We start from the raw sequence: 20,173 nt of genomic DNA, 5'->3' as shown, positions 1-20,173 counted from the left end.
AATTTACTTGATTTGTCTCTGCTGTTAATGACAAGTAGGTTGGTCTTCCTCTTAAAATATATAGACTATATAGTATTTTAACTTGGTGATTATTGTAACTATAAGAGGTATATAGCTTTTTTCTGGTTTTGAACTATTAAATTCTTACTAACAGGTAAGAAAATTACATCTACAGTTCATTTTTAAGGTGATAATTGTGTTCAAATATTTGTTTTTCACTCTTCCTTATTACATTTTAGGCCAGCATGGGCAGTGGGAGTGTATCTTTCTGTGGTATGTCTATGGACTGGAATGATGTCCTTGCAGATTATGAAGGTATTGTGTGTGTATGCCTGTGTGCATTGTCTGTGTGCAGCTAAAAGGGTTTAAAATAGATTATCTTATTACGTGGAGTTTATATGTGTAAAATAAATAATTTACAGTGGGAATGCTGATGCCTTTTAAAAGCCTGTTCTCAAATGTTGGTTTTATAGAACTGTGTGGTTAAACAGTAATGGTGGTTTTCTTTTTTTCTGGGCAGCTCGTGAAACTTGGCGCCAAAATACATCCTGGGGGGATATTGTAGAGGAGGAACCTGCTAGACCTCCAGGCCATGGAATTCACATGCATGAAAAACTTTCCTCACCATCTCGTAAAAGGTCTGGCCTTTGAAAATTAATTTGAAATGTTTCACAAGAGGGAAACTGACTAGTCTTTAGTAAAATTGCTATACAACATTTTAAGGCATATTATTCAGGATAGTTACAGATCTATTGAAAAGTGACAATGTTTCCTGAAATGTTAAGCCAAAATTAGTTGTGTGTACTTCCTGTATTTATTTTAAGAATGTTGAAGACAAAATATTTTTGGCTTTATCATGTAAACATTTGTGTCTTCTATCCATTTGTTTGTGTTAATAGAACAATTGCAGAATCTAAGAAAAAACATGAAGAAAAACAAATGAAAGCACAGCAGCTAAGGGAAAAGTTACGTGAAGAGAAAACATTAAAGCTTCAGAAATTATTAGAAAGGGTGAGTTTTTAATATTTAGAAAATTTTGACAGCCTTAAATTGATGGACTCATTTTTAACTTGACTATTTTTTGGGTCTAAGAGAAGCTAGCAGAACTATAAAAATTAAATTTTCTGGGAAACAAAAGCATTTCTACCTATTGAATTACAGAAGGTTACCTGCAAAAAAGAAAAAAATTGACATTTCTAAATTAGCTAGTAAATTGATGTTTGCAGAGTTGGCATGGATTATTGAAGTTGCATTTTGTCCTTTCTTGTTTTCATTGGGGCGTTTCTTCGGGGACTCTTGTGGACAATGTAGGATGAGTTGGTAGGATAGTTTTGAGCTTCAGATGATCAGGTTTGAATAAGTTAGGGCACTAATTGAATTTATAAAGAGATTTTTAGAATATTTAGAGAAGTGCAACTTCTGATCATTGTGATATAGTAGAAAGAACATGGGATTTGGAGATGGCCAAGCAGGGTTCAAATCCTGGTTTTACCACATAATAAAATATGATGCACTGGGCAAGTTACTTGACAATATTACATTTCAGTTTCTTTCTTTCTTTTTCAAATTAAAAAGAATTTTTTATGTTTATTTATTTATTTTTAGAGAGAGAGAGAGAGAGCGCGCACGCGCTCTCAAGCTGGTGAGGGGCAGAGAGAGAGGGAGAGAGAAATCCCAAGTAGGCTCCACACTGTCAGTATAGAGCCCTGTGCGGGGCTTGAACTCACAAACTGTGAGATCATGACCTGAGCCAAAACCAAGAGTCGGACGCTTAACCAACTGAACTACCCAGGCACCCTTCAGCTTCTTTATTTTTAAAATGAAAATTTTAATTATTAACATGATGTGATGATTAAATATGGCAAGTGTGTATAACAATGGCATAGTATTATGATGGCTGATGCTCAGTGTCTGGTCATTCTTACTGTTATGTCAAAGTGGCAAATATAGGCAAATACTGTATTAGTTACATGTGCTATATAACAAAAGACCTCAAAACTTAGCCACTGAAAACAGATGTTTATCACATTATATGTGGGCAAGAGAACCAGGAGTGGCTTGCCTAGTGATTTTTATTCAGAATCTTTCATGAATTTGCAGTCATGCTGTCATTTGGAGCTACAGGATCTACTTCTGGACTCACTCATGTGGTTGTAGGCAGGCCTCAGGTCCTCTTTAGCAGTTGGCTGTAGACTTCAGTTATTTGCCATGTGGGCCTTTTCATAGCCCAAGTGTCCTTATGACATAGCCCCTGGCTTCCCCACAGAAAGTAATCCAGGAGGAAGGGAGGAAAGGAGAAGGGGACAAAGACAAAGACAGAGACAGAGAGAAGGAAAGAACAAATGAGCTGCCAAATTCGAAGCTGCCCTTGCCTCTTATAACCTAATCCTGGAAGTGATAAACCATCACTTTTGCTGTATTCTGTTGGTTGCAATCCTGGTACAGTGTGGGAGGGAATTAGACAAGGATCTGAGTACTAGGTGGCTGGATCGTTGGGAGCCACCTTGGAGTCTGTGTACTTCAAGTACCTAAAACAACATGACGAAAGATGTGTGACTGTCACAGTATATGGGAACTCCTTTGTTACCTTCTAGTACTAGAAAAGAGTACTAATATGCATAGGTTAAAATATTATTTGCATTGGGGTGCCTGGCCGGCTCAGTCGATGGAGCATATGAGTGACTCTTAATCTCGAAGTTGTGAGTTCAAGCCCAATGTTGTATGTAGAGATTCCTTAAAAATAAAATCTTGGGGTGCCTGGGTGGTTCAGTGAGTTAAATGTCTGACTTTGGCTTAGATCATGATCTCACGGTTCGTGGGTTCTAGCCCCACCCTTGGGCTCTGTGCTGACAGGTCATAGCCTGGAGCCTGCTTTGGATTCTGTGTTTCCCTCTCTCTCTGCCCCTCCTTCTCTCTCCCTCTCTCTCAAAAAATAATAAACATTTAAAAATAAAATCTAAAAAAATATATTATTTACGTTACTTATAATGTGTAATTTAAATTTAGGAGAGATAGTTGGACCAAATAATCCCAATATTTTTAAAAAATGAGGTGTGGTATAAGATTCTCTTTAGTACAGTAGAAAAGTTGATTGGGAAAAGAAGGAAATCTGTGATTTTTCTCTTTACCTAATGCTTTATTTTATTTTATTTTATTTTATTTTATTTTATTTTATTTTATTTTATTTTGAGAGAGTGTGAGTGGGGGAGAAGGGCAGAGGAAAAGAGAGAGAGAATATATATTTTTTTAATGTTTATTTACTTAGAGTGAACATGAGTGCGGAAAGGTCAGAGAGAGAGAGAGAGACAGAGAGAGAGAGAGAGACAGAGACAGAGACAGAGACAGAGAATCCCAAGCAGCTTGCCACTGCCAGCGCAGAGCACAATGCAGGGCTTGAACCCACGAACTGTGAGATCATGACCTGAGCTGAAATCAAGAGTCAGATGCTTAACCAACTAAGTCACCCAGTCGCCCTGAGATAGAGAGAGAGAGAGAGAGAGAGAGAGAGAGAGAGAGAGAGAGAGAGAGAGAATGAGAGAGAATCTTAAGTAGACTCTGTGCTCAGCACAGAACCTGACACAGAGCTTGATCCCACGACCCTGGGATCATAACCTGAGGCAAAATCAAGAGTTGGATGCTCAAATGACTGAGCCACCTGGGTGCCCCTCTTTACCCGAATCTTAAGAATTTGTCATTATTGTTATTTTGATCATTCAGAATCAATAAATCAAAATGAAAAACTGCATGTTCTAGGATTCTATAAAAGTTAATGTATTATTTAATTTCAGCTTTAGAGAAATGCTGTAACACAACTACAACTTCACCTCTTACTGTGTTTTTCAGGCAGGAAAAATTATATAGTTTAATTTCTTACATATATATATGTAATCTCCAAGTATTCCTGCAAACAGAATAATAAATTCTTGAAATTGTACAAGACGTTAGAGGTTGTACAACTGGTACAACCTGGTTTAATTTTTCCATTAATTTTAATGATAAATCCCACCTTCCTTTTATATAATAGGTTGTTATTTCAACACTGTTTTACATATGTGGTCTCATCTGATCACCAGAATTCTTTGTGGGTCACAGAACTAAACATACTGAATCCCATTTTACAGGTGTAAAAACTGAATCTAGGAGAGGTGAAGTGCTGTTTCCAGTGTCACATTACCAATAATTTGCTGAGCAAGGGCTTTAAAGATCTGTGGTCTAGCTCTTAATCCAGTGCTGTTTCTGCATTATACTTTTTGAGGTTTTAAATGCATAATTATGTAGCTAAAATTCAACTTCAGTTGAATGCTAGTTTTATTCCCACTCATGTTGAGCCAGCATTTGATTTTAGCTAGCAGGTGACCAAAGTATATTATGAACTCAAGCAGTCTGGCTTCCTAGTCTGTGTTCTCAATCATTAGTCATGCTCCTTTAGGTCTTTCTGGGTTCTAGAATTTATCATTCCGAAGCTGTTTATCAGTTTTCCCTTCTGTTAAATTACTATGTATGCTGAAATTAATGATATGATAACTCTGTATAGGAGAAAGACGTCCGGAAGTGGAAGGAAGAATTATTAGATCAACGACGCAGGATGATGGAAGAGAAATTACTTCATGCTGAATTTAAACGAGAGGTGCAGTTACAAGCAATTGTTAAAAAAGCACAAGAGGAAGAAGCTAAGGTAGATCTTAGGTGCTTTGAACATTGAATTAGTTAACCCAAGTACTTTTTTTCAGTTGTTAATATGAGAAGTAATATTTATGAAGTGTTTATTCTGTGCCAGAATAACAGGCTCACTAAAACTTATTAAGTGCAATATCATATACTTATAGTAATCCTGTGAGATGTATATTATGTTTTTACAGCTTTTTTTGAGGTGCAATTGACAGACAATAAATAGCACATATGTAAAGCTTCAATTTGATGAGTTTTGACATGTATATATTCCTGAAACCATCAGCACAGTGAAGATAATAAACAGTTCCATCACCCTCAGAAGTTTGTTCATTCTTCTTTGTATTCATTCCTTCCTCCAACTCTGTTACTGTGCAATTGCTGATCTGTTTTTTGTCATTATACATGTTAGCAGTTTCTAGAATTTTATATGAATGGAATCGTACAGTATATATTCTTTTCCTCTGGCATCTTTCACTCAACATAGTTATTTTGAATGTAATCCATACTGTTGTGTATATCAGTTCCTTTTCATTGCTGAGAAGTGTATCATTGTATAGAAATACCATAATTTGTTAATCCAGTCACCTGTTGATGGGTATTTGCTTACTTTCTAATTTTTGGCCGTTATAGATCTAGGTGCTGTGAATCATCATGTGTAAATCTTTGTGCAGATGTGTGCTTTCATTTTCTTGGGTGAATACCTAAGAATGAATTAGCAGTGCCTCATGATAGGTTCATGTTGAATTTTTGAAGAAACAGTTTTCCAAAATGGTTATTATATAAGTTTCCCCTGCTATCTGAAAGTAGTGTTCCTATGAAACCTTTTGTAACCTGAAATGCCATAAAGATGCAATTACCATTAATTTATATGGAAAAAAATTTGAGCATTCCCAGACCCCAAAATAACCTCTTTTAGTCTTTTCTGATATGTTAGAACACAACTTCTAATGGATGCACAAAATAAATTGAGATAAAGCACAGATGTTCACACAGTTCAAAACTATGGTGGCCTAAAGCTGAGATGGTGAGTGTAGCTCCTGGAGAATAAGTGTGGCAGTCCACTCTCTCTCACTATTTGGGGTGTGCTAGCTCTGTAATGGCTCCCTGTAAAACACTGAATATAGTTTTTGCTTTTTGCCTTTTTTCATTAAGCAGAAATTCTCTTTGGATTTCTTTTCTTTTGGTTAGGGAAAACAAGTATAATGTAGGTCTCTTGTAAAAGCGAAGTGGTGTAATGAGAACTTTTGGAAAGCAGGGGATTTTTGTAGTAGTAAACATTCTTACCAGTGGTGGATGAGGGTTCTAATTAACCACATTCTCACCAACATTTGACATGATTACACACTGTAATTTTAGCCACGTAAGTTTACTGTGTGTGTACAGTATCTCATTTGGTTTTAATTTTCATTTTTGAACATCTTTTCATGTGCTTATTTCATATCTTTAGCTCTTGTTTAGTGAAATGTTTGTTCAAATATCTTGTACATTTATTAAAGTTGGATTGTTTTATTGTTGAGTTTTTTCAGCTTTACTGAGGTATAATTGACAAATGGTAAGGTATATAAAGTATACAACATGATGATTTGATATCCATATACATTGTGAAAGGATTCCCCTCATCAGGTTAAATGATGCATCCATCACCTCACATGTTTATCTTTTATGCGTGTCTGTGAGCGAGAGAACATTTAAGTTCTATTCTCTTAGCATATTTCAATTAGTGTTATCAACTGTAGTTACTGTGTTATGCATTAGATCTTCAGGACTTATTCTTCTTATAACTGAAGGTTTATACCTTTTTACTAACCTCTCCCTATTTCTTTCTCTACCCATAGCCCCTGACAGCCACATTTCTACTCTCTATTTTTATGAGTTCAACTTTTTTTTTAGATTCCATATTTAAGTGATACCGTGCAGCATTTGTCTTTCCTTGTCTTGTTCATTTAACTTAGCATATTGCCCTCCAGTTTTATCCACATTGTCACAAATGAAAAGATTTCTTAGAGGACTTTATGTATTTTAGATACTAAGATCTATGTTTTGCAAATACTTCCTCGCAGACCTTGGATTGCCTTTTTTTTTTTTTTTAACTTTTTAAATTTATTTTTGGGACAGAGAGAGACAGAGCATGAATGGGGGAGGGGCAGAGAGAGAGGGAGACACAGAATCGGAAACAGGCTCCAGGCTCTGAGCCATCAGCCCAGAGCCTGATGCGGGGCTCGAACTCATGGACCGCGAGATCGTGACCTGGCTGAAGTCGGACGCTTAACCGACTGCGCCACCCAGGCGCCCCAACCTTTTCTTTTTCTTAAAAGTATCTTTTGAAGTTTTAAAAATTGATCAAGTCCAATATATTAACTTTTTTTTTTTTCTGTACCATGTGTCTTTTGTGTCGTATTTAAAAAATCTTTACCTGAATTTAAGGTCACTAAGATTTTCTCTTAATTTTTTTGTAGGAGTTTTAAATTTTACAATGACATCTGTGTCCTCTTTTGAATTAAATTTTGTATCTGGTGCAAGATAGGGTTGAGGTTCATATTTTCATAGGGATATCTAATATTCAAGTACCAGTTGAAAAGATTGTCCTTTTTACATTGAATTGCCTTAGGACCCTTGTTGAAAGCTATTTGCCATATACTGGATGGGTTTGTTTCTATTTTGTTTCATTTGTCTCGATGCCTTTTTTTATGCCAATGCCATTTTATCTTGATTACTGTTATAATATCCTGTTACATTGATACATGTCTCTTTAGTGCTTTGAAGTTTTTAGTATGCAAAAAGTTTTTCAACTCATTTAAATTTATTTCTGAGTATGTACTCTTATAGACGTGATTGCAGATTGGAATTGTTTTCTTTTCTTTTTTTAATCTTGTCTCATTTTATTTATTTGTTTGTTTGTTTATTTCCAAGTTAATATGTAGTGTAGTATTGGTTTCAGGAGTAGAATTTAGTGATTCATCACTTACATGTAACACCCAGTGCTCCTGCCAACAAGTGCCCTCCTTAATGCCCATCACCCATTTAGCCCATCCCTGCCCCACCACCCCTCCAGCAACCCTCAGTTGTTCTCTGCATTTAAGAGTCTTTTATGGTTTGCCTTCCTCTCTGTTTTTATGTTATTTTTCTTTCTCCCCCATGTTCATCTGTTGTATTTCTTAAATTCCACCTGAGTGAAATCATGTAATATTTGTCTTTCTTTGACTTATTTTGCTTACCATAATACGCTGTAGTTCCATCCACATTGTACCCTATGACCCAGCAATTGCACTACTACGTATTTGTCCGAAGGATACCAAGATGCTGATTCGAAGGGGCACATGCACACCAGTGTTTGTAGCAGTACTATCAACAATAGCCAAATTATGGAAAGAGCCCAAATGTCCATTGACTGATGAATGGATAAGGAAGATGTGGGTGGATACACACACACACACACACACACACACACACACACACACACACACACACTGGAATATTTCTCAGGGATCAAACAGAATGAAATTGTTTTCTTAACTTCATTTTCAGATTGTTTACTGCTCGTGTACAGAAATAGAGTTGAATTTTATATGTTGATCACGTTTCTTACAGCTTTGTTTGAACTGGCTCTTTAGTTCTAATAGCTTTTTAGTGGATTCTTTAGGATTTTCTGTCTCCAAGATCATGTTATCTGCAAATAGATACACTTTTACTTCTTTTCCAACCTGGATGTCTTTGATTTGTTTTTCTTGCTTTTTGTTCTAGGTAGAACCTGAAATACAGTGTTGAAGTGGTAAATGTGGACATGACATCCTTGTCTTATTCCCAGTCTTTAGAGGAAGTATTTAGTCTTTTATCATAAAGTATGATGTTAGGTGTGGGGTTTTCATAGATGCCTTTCATCAGATTGAGGAAGTTCCTTTTTATTCCTATTTTGTTGCATGTTTGTATCATAAAAGGATGTTGGATTTTGTCAAATGCTTTTCTGCATCTATTGCAAAATAATATAGTTTTTGTTCTCTTGGTATTTTCTGTATTACATTAATTGAATTTGATATGTTTTATGTATTTCCCTAATTTTTTAGTTGTTTAAGGTGGTTGCTTTTTCTGGCCTTAAAAATATTCTTAAGGTCTACTAGAAATGTAATTTCCTTGAGACATGTACCAAATATATTCATTTTAGTCCTGTTATATAATCAAGATATAATTTTTATCTCATATACACCTTCTGTGAGTTTGTGCAGTAAGTTAATAGTCATTTCAAATTCCTTATTTTTGGGGTATATACATGGTTGAAAACAAAACATCCACTGTTTAGTTGATAGTGACTATTATTATAACCTACATTAATCAGGACCCGATTTTTTCACTTGCAACATCTACTCATTATTACAGTGGACTTTAATTTTTTTATGAGGAATAGATCTCCTTTTCCTGATTTCTGGCAGTAGCCCTCTTCCATGTGCTGTGTCCTCTTGCCTGCTCTTTGAATTTGCTTCATTACTTCTTGTGCCTGCTCCTTTGCTTTTTTTCCTCTAGACTACCTACTTGTATACTCCAGTTCTGCAGATTATCTATTCTGGCCTTTTGTGAATCTGCAGATTCCTTGGAAAGAGTGGGCTGAGCTGATTTTCACCACCTCATCACCCATATCTTCTTGAATTTTTTATAATACCATTTTCCCTCTATGCTATACATAGAATACATACATAGAATAGTATCACTGTAGTATAGAATGTTATCACTAAGTTTAAAAGACTTTTCTGAATCTTTCCATTATGAATCCTGTGAAATAACATTTTCTAGAATATTCTGCACTACCTTGATTTTCTTTATGTTTTCTAACTAATCCTTTACTGTCTTTCCTTTTTCTTTTGATGCCTAAGTTTTACTGACTTCAGCCCATTTCACTTGTTCTTTTCCTCGAGTATGACAATCATTATCTTGCTTCAACTATCATCTCTCTAGTGACTTCTAGATTTTCATCTTTAGCCCCAACCTCTAATCTTTACTTTTTATTTCTTTTGATGTTTGGGAATATTTCTTTTGAATTTTAATTCCCACTTAAATAACCTACAGGTGTACAATAATTTCAGGTGTACAATATAGTGGTTTAACAATTCTATACATTACTCACTGCTCATCATGATAAGTGTACTTTTAATCCCCTTCACGTGTTTCACCTATTCCCCTACCCAGCCGCCCTCTGGCAGCCACCTGATTGTTCTCTAAGTGTCTGTTTTTTGTTTCTCTCTTTTTTTCATTTGCTTTGTTTCTTAAATTCCACATATAAGTGAAATCATATAGTATTTATCTTTTTCTGACTACTTTCACTTAGCATAATACCCTCTGGATCCATCCATGCTGTTGCAAATGGCAAGGTTTCAATCCTTTTTATGGCTGAATAATATTCCATTGTATATAAATACTACATATCCTTTACCTATTCATCTATCGGTGGACACTTGGGTTGCTTCCATAATTTAGATACTGTAAAAAATGCTGCAATGAACATAAGAGTACATATATCTTTTTGAATCAGTGTTTTCAGATTCTTTGGGTAAATACCCAGTACTAGGATTACTGGATCATATGGTAATTTTTCATTTTTTGAGGAACCTCCGTGCTGTTTTCCACAGTGGCTATACCAGTTTACACTCCCACGAACAGTGAATGGAGGGTTCCTTTTTCTCCACATCCTCTCCAACACTTGTTGCTTCTTGTGTTTTTGATTTTAACCTTTGTGACAGGTGTGAGGTGATATCTCATTGTGGTTTTCATTTGTGTATCCCTGAATATTAGTGCTGTTGAACAACTTTTCATATGTCTGTTGGCCATGTTGTATGTCTTCTTTGGAGGAATGTCTGTTCATGTCTTCTGCCCAGTTTTTAATTAGATTATTTGTTTTTGGGGATGTTGTATGAATTCCTGTGTATATTGGATATTAACCCTTTTTTGGATATGTCATTTGCAAATATCTTCTACCATTCAGTAGGTTGTTTTTTAGTTTTGTTGTTTGCTTTGCAGAAGCTTTTGGTTTTTCTTATTTAAGTTTTTATTTAAATTCCAATTAACATACTGTGTAATATTAGTTTCAGGTGTACAACATAGTGATTCAACACTTGCATACAATACCTGGTGCTCATCACAACCAGTGCACTCCTTATTCCCCATCACCTGTTTCACCCATCCCTCTACCCATCCTCCCCTCTAGTAACTGTCTGTTCTCTATAATTTAGAATCTGTTTCTTTGTCTCTCTCACTTTATCTGTTTTTTTTTTCCTTTTCTCGTTTGTTTTGTTTCTTAAATTCCACATATGAGTGAAGTAATTTGGTATTTGTCTTTCTGTGACTTATTTTCACCTAACATAATACTCTCTAGTTCCATCCATGTCATTGCAGATGGCAAGATTTTATTCTTATTTATGGTTGAGTAATATTCCATTTTCCCTATATACATCACATCTTCATTATCCATTCATCAGTCTGTGGACACTGGGCTGTTACTGTATTTGGCTATTGTACATAGTGCTGCTATAAGCATTGTGGTGCACATATCCCTTTGAATTAGTATTTTTGTATTCTTTGGGTAAATACCTAGTAGCATAATTGCTGGGTTGTAGGGTAGTTCTATTTTTAACTTTTTGAGGAATCTCCATACTGTCTTCCAAAGTGGCTGCACCAGTTTATATTCCCACCAACAGTGCAAGAGGGTTCTGCTTTCTCCACAATCTTGTGAATATCTATTATTTCTTGTGTTGTTGATGTTAGCCATTCTGACAGGTGTGAGGTGCTTCTCATTGTAGTTTTGATTTGTATTTCCCTGATGATCAGTGATGTTGAGCATCTATTCATGTGTCTGTTGGCCATCTGGATGTCTTCTTTGGAAAAAATGCCTTTTCATGTCCTCTGCCCACTTTTTAATTGAGGTATTCATTTTTTGGATGTTGAATTTTATGTTTTTAATATGTTTTGGATAGTAACCCTTTATCAGAGATGTCATTTCCAAATATCTTCTCCCATTCCATAGGTTGTGTTTTAGCTTTATTGATTGTTTTCTTCACTGTACAGAAGCTTTTTATTTTGATGAGATCCCAGAGTTTATTTTTGCTTTTGTTTTCCTTGCCTTGGGAAATGTATCTAGTAGGACGTTGCTGTGGCTGATGTCAAAGAGGTTATTGCCTGTGTTCTCTACTAAGAATTTTATGGTTTTTCAGCTCTCACATTCAGGTTTTTCATCCATTTTGAATTTATGTTTGTGTATGGTGTAAGGAGGTGGTCCAGTTTCATTCTTTTGCATGTTGCTGTCGAGTTTTCCCAGTACCATTTGTTGAAGAGACTGTCTTTTTTCCATTGGATTCTCTTTCCTGCTTTACTGAAGATTAATTACCCATATAGTGAGTTCATTTCTGGGTTTTCTATTCTGTTCTGTTGATCTATGTGTCTATTTTTGTGCCAGTACCATACTGTCTTCATCACTTTAGCTTTGTAATATAACTGGAAATCCAAAATTGTGATGCTTCCAGCTTTGCATTTCTTTTTCAAGATTGCTTTGGGTATTTGGGGTGTTTGTGGTTCCATGCAAATTTTAGGATTGTTTGTTCAAGCTCTGTGAAAAATGCTGGTTGTATTTTGATAGGGTTTGGATTAAATGTATAGATTTCTTTGAGAAGCTTTTAAATTTGATATAGTTCCAATAGTTTATTTTTGTTTTTATTTCCCTTCCCTTGGGAGGTATATTTAGAAAAATGTTACCAGAACTGATATCAGAGAAGTTATTCCCTATACTCTCCTCTTGAATTTTTATGGTTTCAGGTCTTACATTTAGGTCTTTAATCTTGAGTTTGGAAGAAAGTGGTCCAATTTCATTTGCTAGCATGTAGCTGTCCAGTTTCCAGCACCATTTGTTGAAGAGACTCTTTTTTCCAATGTATATTCTTGGTTCCATTGTATAATCATGGGTTTATTTCTGGGCTCTCTCTTCTGTTCTGATCTGTGTGGTTTGTGTGTGTGTGTGTGTGTGTGTGTGTGTGTGTGTGTGTGTGTGTATTTGTACCATAGTGTTTTGATTTCTACAGCTTTATATTATACCTAGAAATCTGGGATTGTGGTATCTCCAGTTTCATTCTTTTTTTTCAAGATCGCTTTGTTTATCTGAGACCTGATGTGGTTACATACACATTTTAGGGTTATTTGTTCTAGTTCTATTAAAAATGCTGTTGGTATTTTGATAGTGATTGCATAAGATCTGTAGATTGTTTTGGGTAATAAGGGCATTTGAACAATATTTCTTCTTCCAATCCATGAGCATGGACTATCTTTCCGTTTGTGTCATCTTCAATTTATCACTATTTTATAGTTTTCAGAAGGTCTTTCACCTTTTTGGCTAAGTTTATTACCAGGTATTTTATTATTTGTGGTACACTTATAAATGAGATTATTTTCTTAATTTATTTTTCTGCTACTTCATAGAAATTCTTCGTGTATAGAAATTCAATGGATTTCTATGTATTGATTTTGTATCCTGTGACCTTACTGAATTCATTTATCAGTTCTAGTAGTTCTTTTTGTGGAGTCTTTAGGGTTTTCTATATGTAGTATCATGTTATCTGCAAGTAGTGAATGTTACAATTTTTCCTTACCAATTTGGATGCCTTTTATTTCTTTTTGTTGCCTGATTCCTGTGGCTAAGACTTCCAGGTCTATGTTGAATAAAAGTGGTGAGAGTAGACATCCCGTCTTGTTCCTGACCTTAGCTTTTCACCATTGAGTATGATGTTAGCTGTAGGTTTTTCATAGATGGCCTTTATTATGTTGAGGTATATTCCCTGTAAAACTACTGTGTTGAGAGTTTTTGTTACAAGTGGATATTGTACTTTATCAAATGCTTTTTCTTCATCTTTTGAAATGATCATACAGTTTTTATTCTTTCTTTTGTTGATGTGATGTATCACGTTAATTGATTTGTGAATATTGAGGCATTTTTTTTTAATGTTTATTATTTATTTTTGAGAGACAGAGTGTGAGCAGGAGGAGGGGCAGAGAGAGAGGGAGACAGAGAATCCTGAGCAGGCTCCAGACTGTGAGCTGTCAGCACAGAGTCTGACGTGGGGCTCGAACCTACGGACCTCAAGATCATGACCTGGGCTAAAGTCGGTTGCTTAACTAACTGAGCCACCCAGGTGCCCCTGATTTGTGAATATTGAACCATTCTTCCATCCCAGGAATAAATCCCACTTGATCGTGGTGAATGTTATTTTTAATGTATTGTTGGATTCACTAATATTTTGTTGAAGATTTTTGCATGTGTGTTCATCAGAGATACTCCCCTGTTCTCTTTTTTTGTATTGTCTGGTATTGGTTTTGGTAACAGGGTAATTCTGGCCTCATGGAATGAATTTGGAAGCTTTTTTAACTCTTCTGTTTTTTTAGAATAGTTTGAGAAGTACAGGTTTTAATCCTTACTTAAATGCTTAAATTTCATTGCCTGTAATCTGTCAGTTCAAATTTTCTATTACTTCCTGATTGAGTTTTGGCAGGTTATAGGTTTCTAGGAATTTATCCATTTCTTCGAGATTGTCCAGTGTGGTCCTTTTTTTTTTTTTTTTTTTTCTTTTTTCTGATGAGTCTGGCTAAAGGTTTACCAATTTTGATAATGTTTTCAAACAATGAGCTCCTGGTTTCATTACTCTGTTCTGTGTTTTGTTTTGTTCTGATTTTTTTTTTTTTTTTGGTTTTTATTGAATTTATTTCTGCTGCAATCTTTATTATTTCATTCCTCTACTGGCTTTGAATTTTGTTTGTTGTTCTTTTTCTAGCTCCTTTAGGCAGAAGGTTAGGTTATTTGAGGTTTTTCTTACTTATTGAGATAGGCCTGTATTTCTTTAAACTTCCCTCCTAAAATAGCTCTTTCTATATCCCAAGATTTTGGACTGTCCTGTTTTCATTTATCTCCAGGTTTTGTTTTGGTTTTTTTTAATTTTTTTTTTTAACATTTTTTATTTATTTTTGAGACAGAGAGAGACAGAGCATGAATGGGGGAGGGGCAGAGAGAGAGGGAGACACAGAATCGGAAGCAGGCTCCAGGATCTGAGCCATCAGCCCAGAGCCCGACACGGGGCTCAAACCCACGGACCGTGAGATCGTGACCTGAGCTGAAGTCGGACGCTTAACCGACTGAGCCACCCAGGCGCCCCTATCTCCAGGTTTTTTGATTTCCTCTTTGATTTCTTGGTTGACCCATTCATTGTTTTGTAGTATGTTATTTAACTTCTGTAGTTTTTGTGTTTTTTCTAGATTTTTTTCTTGTGGTTGAGTTCTAATTTCATAGAGTTTGATCAGAAAAGATGCATGGCATGACTTCAGTCTTTCTGAGACTTGTTTTGTAGGGGCACAGTTGATCTTTGGATTCAGTTATCTATTGCTTGGTGATGGCTTTCAGTGGAACTCGTCAGCTCACCACCTCTATCTTCCAAACCATCTACTTCCTGAAATACATATTTCAGATAATGATATCCCTAGTTTCCCATTCATTTGGACTTGGAAAAGTTTTGATCATATAGTTTGATTCACTGTTGTTACTGTTGTTGTTTTAAAAGATAAGCTAGTCTTGGGGCGCCTGGGTGGCTCGGTTGGGTGTCTGACTTCGGCCCAGGTCATGATCTCATGGTTCGTGGGTTCGAGCCCTGTGTTGGGCTTTGTGCTGACAGCTCCTAGCCTGGAGTCTTTCAGATTCTATCTCCCCCTGTCTGCCCACCCCTGCTTGCATTCTCTCTCTCTCTCTCTGTCTCCCTCTCTCTCAAAAATAAATAAACGTTAAAAAAATTTAATAGTTTTAAAGTTTGTATATTTTTGAGAGAAGGCACATATGTGTGAGTGGGAGAGGGGCAGAGAGGGAGAGGGAGAGAGAATTCTAAGCAAGCTTCCTGCTGTTAGCACAGAACCCAACACAGAGCTCGATCTCAGGAACCATGATATCATGACCTGAGCCAAAATGGAGCCGGACTTTTAACTGACCGAACCACCCAGTTGCCCTGGGCTGTGTAGCATTTCTATCTGAATACATTTTGGCTAGAGATCAGATACATAGTTCAAAATGGTTTTCCTTCAAAATTTTGTAGGTTTTATTTTCTTTTAGCATTAACTACTTCTGGGGAGAAGCCTGAGGCCCAACTGATTTTTTTTTTTCCCTCTTCTGATAGGTGATTTGCATTTACTGCTTAGAAGCTTAGAAGAGTTATTCTTTTTCCTTAGTGTTTTGTAATTTAATATGGATATTCTTGGTACTGATTTTCTGAAAATTTTTTCATGACAACATGGCTTCTTTAAGTTCTCAATTTGCTTTTTTTTTCATGGAAAATTTTTTGTATTATATGTTGCAGCATTTTCTTTTGTCTTTTTTAATTGTAGATGTTATTCATGCTTATATTAGGCCATCTTCATTTGTTCTTTATACTAAAAGCTTGTTACTGATACATAAATTTTCGTTTTTAAATTCTGCATTAACTTATCAAAAGACTTAGCGATTTATTTTTTTGCCATCTTTATTTGTTCCATGCTTGTTCTAATTCAGTTAATTCTATGATGGTGTTACTTTTGTCCTCAGTTTGTTTCCTTAGCTTTCTAATCTTTTATTGTTATGTTGTTTTGTCATTTTTTTCTACCTTTAAATTCAGGTTTTTGTTAACTTCTATATTACAAAGTTTGCCTAGGGTATTTTCTGGTGTTTCGTGGGTTTTGTTTTCTTTCAGATTGGGTTTTTTTAGTTTCTAGTTAACTTCTTATCTATTATTTATTTATAGCTTTATTGAAATATCATTGACACATCAAAATTATATATATTAAGGTTTACAACTCGATGTTTTAATATACATACACATTGTGGAATGATCACAACCCAGCTAATTAACATATCTATCACCTCTCCTTAGCATATGTGCTGAAAAGATTTAAGATCTCTCTTCTTAGCACATTTCAAGAATACAGTATTGTTAAGTGTCATGATCATGCTGCACGTCTCTAAAACTTATTCATCTTCCATCATTGAGACTTTGTACCCTTTGACCAACATCACAGATTGAAATTATTTAACTTTTGCTCACTTTTCTAATTTTATTTTACTTATTTTTGTCTAGAACATTAAGTCCCATTTCTTTTTCTTTCATCTTGATTATGCTTAATGTGTGAGCCCTGATACAATATGATTCATTTTCCTTCAGTACTGCTGTTTGCCTTATACTTTTAGTACAGTTTGAGGGATGGTTATGTTATTATCCTACTTAAAAGAGTGGCCACGTGGCAAGATAAGTGGGAAACCTTGGTTAGAACTGTATTCAAATTCTTGTCTGAGATGTATAACTTATCTAGTGATAGGTTTTATTCCATTCAGCATGGATTCCTGGAGTCTGTTCTTCTGTCAGAGTCAGTCCCGGTGTTTACTTCCCTGTTTTAGTCCATCATTTTCACTGCAGCATGCCTTCCCTCTGGCTTTCAAGAATGAGAAATTTGATCCCAACTGACATTTCCCTGCTTTATCTTTAGCTAAACTTTACTCATAAAACTTCACTTTCTAGCAAAACTTGGCTGGAAAGTATCAATATATGTGAAGTCGAGGTGTAGTGTATTTTCCACTACCTTATTCCTAATTGTCACGCGTTTGGTATATGTTGAAGGAAAATGATGTGATGCTCACTTTAAGTTTTGTCTTCTCAAACTCATTAGAAAAACATGTACATACCTACTTAAGTCTTAATGTAATTTATATAATTGCAATCATAATGAAATAAGTAGAACTTCACAAGATGTTTTTGTAAGAATCTTAATTCGTTTCTTGACCTAAAGCTATTTCATTGGCAGATCTTTATTCTAAATTACTCCTTACTAAGGCCAATGGATTTGTTATATACACTGGATTATTATCCATTTTGAGGTAAATATTAAAGGAAAAGACCCATATTTAATTTTTGTTTTCTTCCTTATTAGTGGTTTATATTTTTATATAATGACTGCTGTGGGGTTTCTTATTTTTGTGGTGTGTCTTAGAATTAACTTGATTTGAAACTCCTTTTCTTTGTTTTTATTGAAGGTAAACGAAATTGCCTTCATAAATACCCTTGAAGCCCAGAATAAGCGCCATGATGTCTTATCAAAATTGAAGGAATACGAGCAGAGGCTTAATGAATTACAGGAAGAACGTCAGCGAAGACAGGAAGAAAAACAAGCACGTGATGAAGCTGTTCAGGTAGAATTTATTCGGCAAGCAGTTATTGAGCACCTGCCGTATTCTAGGTTCTGAGCTAGGTGCTGATGATCCAAAATGGAGTGACACCTAATCTCTGATCCAAGGGTGCCTCATTTAGTATAGCACTGTGGAAATATGAGGTCTGATTGCCAAAAGACAATGTGTACCCCTTTAGATAAGGTAATCAGTGCTTTCGTCAGTACATAGCAGTCATAGAGTCTGAATCTCTAATCTCAACCAGATGAAGGACTAAATTGGACAGATTATTATCTATTCTTTTCTAATTGGGCTTTGTAAGAACAAGCTTCTTCCATTTAAAAAAGGAATGTGTTTGATTGAGTATATGTAGCCTTACAGAACTGGGCAATCTTTATGCTTATGACAAGGAACATCTGTCATTTATTGGGCAGTATCATCAGATACTTTAATTGCTTGGCTCTTGACCTCTGTAGTGAACCCTAATTTAGGAACCGTTTTCAGGATAGGAAGAACTGTATTAATGTTTATAAACTATTTTAGATCTTACTTAGTAGAAAGTCTTGCCCACAAGACTCTTTTAGGACTTGACATTTTTGTTTGTTTGTTTGTTTAAACTGGTGTCAAAGATTTTATTCAACTCAATTAATTGGTGAGGGATCCAGTAAGATGTTACAACCAGCGTGAGGGAGAATTCAAAGAATAGACCCATACGTGGGTGATCAGTAATGTTGAAATGAATTTGCTGAACAGATATAAAACTGTTCAACAGTCAGAGGCAACAGTCAACAGATGACCAACCCTCCCCAAAATTGTATACATTACCATCATTTTCTTACAACTCACAGTTGAATATATTAGCTCAATGAGACCAGCAGGCAGGGTGCACCCTGTGATTGTGTTTTTCGCAAATCAATGCCTTTCTCAGTTTTCCCATTGTTAAAGAGGGGTTTGTTGCCAAAGTGTAAATGTCCGGTAAATTATTCTAAAAATGTGCTAAGGCTCTGGGTCATATTAAGTATGCTTTCTGAATTCACATTATATTTGCATCAAAGACTGTATTAGAAAAATAAATGTTTTTAGAGGAGGGGGATGATTTTGAGGTAGAAAGTATCCTCACACGTGGACATGCACCTACATGTAAGATATAAATTACAGTTATGTTCACACTGAAAAGAAACTTCTAATGGTATGGTGCAGAGTTGGCCTTTGAGTAGAGGTCCACAGAGAGATTTTGAGGGCACAGAAATACTCAATTTTACTAATAAGGAGGATGATTTCTTAGGACTTATTGATGACATGGCTTTTCCACTCAATTGCAAACCAAATACAATTACCATCTCACTTTTATCAGTTGATATGGCACATTAAAACCAACACTTAAAAAGACTAAAGTGGTATAGGAAATACATAAATATAACATACATACATATGGGTAAGCATATACATATATGTACACATATTTTACATTTTTCAGCCAGGGTTTAGAAAAACTAAAAAGGAAAAGAAATGAACACAAATGTAATTTTATTTTTTCTTACAAAAGGAAGTATTTTACATATATATGTGTGCATGTGTAAATACATACACATATATACGTACACAAGCACCCACATGCAACCATGTATGTATGTATATTTGTCATATATGACTATTACATGATTATTTAAATATAATGACATTGTATGATCACTTACATATTCTATATGATTATGTACATGAGTACTTTGATCTCTCTTTTGGACTATCTCTGCTGTTTCTCAACTGTGTCATTATGATTTGTCAGCACTAGCCAGAGTAAGCCAAGCCCACTAGGGATGAGAAGGCCAACCTCATGGGCTGGAAGGACTGCTCACATGGTGATTTCCTGGGTGGCATGAGTCACCTGAATGGGTGCAGTGGCCGTGGTGCCCAGAGTGCATGGTGGGCAGCTTATTCATAGGTCTGCAAACTGAACAGTTTTGGCTGGAAGTCCTGAAGGGAATCCAGCACCAAGATGGCTTTTGAGGTCAAGTGTTGCTACAGGTTTCCATCTGGAACCATGACCACCTACATGCTGGCTGCAAGGGCCGTCTCCACACCATTGAGAACATCTTCAAAGACAAGGCACTTCTCCATGGGAAGAGGAGGAGAAAACCTCTTTGTACAGGCTAGAAATAAGGACTTGACACTTTTGATGTAGAGAACAAATTTTGCAGTGTTCAAATATAAGTGAGGACATACTTTATTATGACCAATGTTTATTTGTTCATTCAGTGATCATTTATTGAATTACTACTATAAGCCATATGTTGTGCTAGATTCAAGGAC

General features: G+C 35.6%; 1 protein-coding gene across 7 annotated transcripts in view; it reads left to right on the top strand.

Moving 5' to 3' along the window:
- The window catches only part of SCAPER (S-phase cyclin A associated protein in the ER), a 521,436-nt gene that overhangs the window by 133,036 nt on the left and 368,227 nt on the right, over positions 1-20,173 (top strand). For all 7 annotated transcript variants that reach the window (XM_045058993.1, XM_023255046.2, XM_023255044.2 and 4 more), the window contains 5 exons: positions 240-315; positions 521-638; positions 900-1,011; positions 4,535-4,675; positions 17,732-17,887. In XM_045058993.1, the coding sequence (XP_044914928.1) occupies positions 240-315; positions 521-638; positions 900-1,011; positions 4,535-4,675; positions 17,732-17,887 (603 nt within the window). The remainder of the gene's footprint in view (positions 1-239; positions 316-520; positions 639-899; positions 1,012-4,534; positions 4,676-17,731; positions 17,888-20,173) is intronic.

This window comes from Felis catus, chromosome B3, assembly GCF_018350175.1.
Source record: "Felis catus isolate Fca126 chromosome B3, F.catus_Fca126_mat1.0, whole genome shotgun sequence".
Taxonomy (NCBI): Eukaryota; Metazoa; Chordata; class Mammalia; order Carnivora; family Felidae; genus Felis; species Felis catus.
This window is presented reverse-complemented; position numbering and strand designations above follow the sequence as displayed.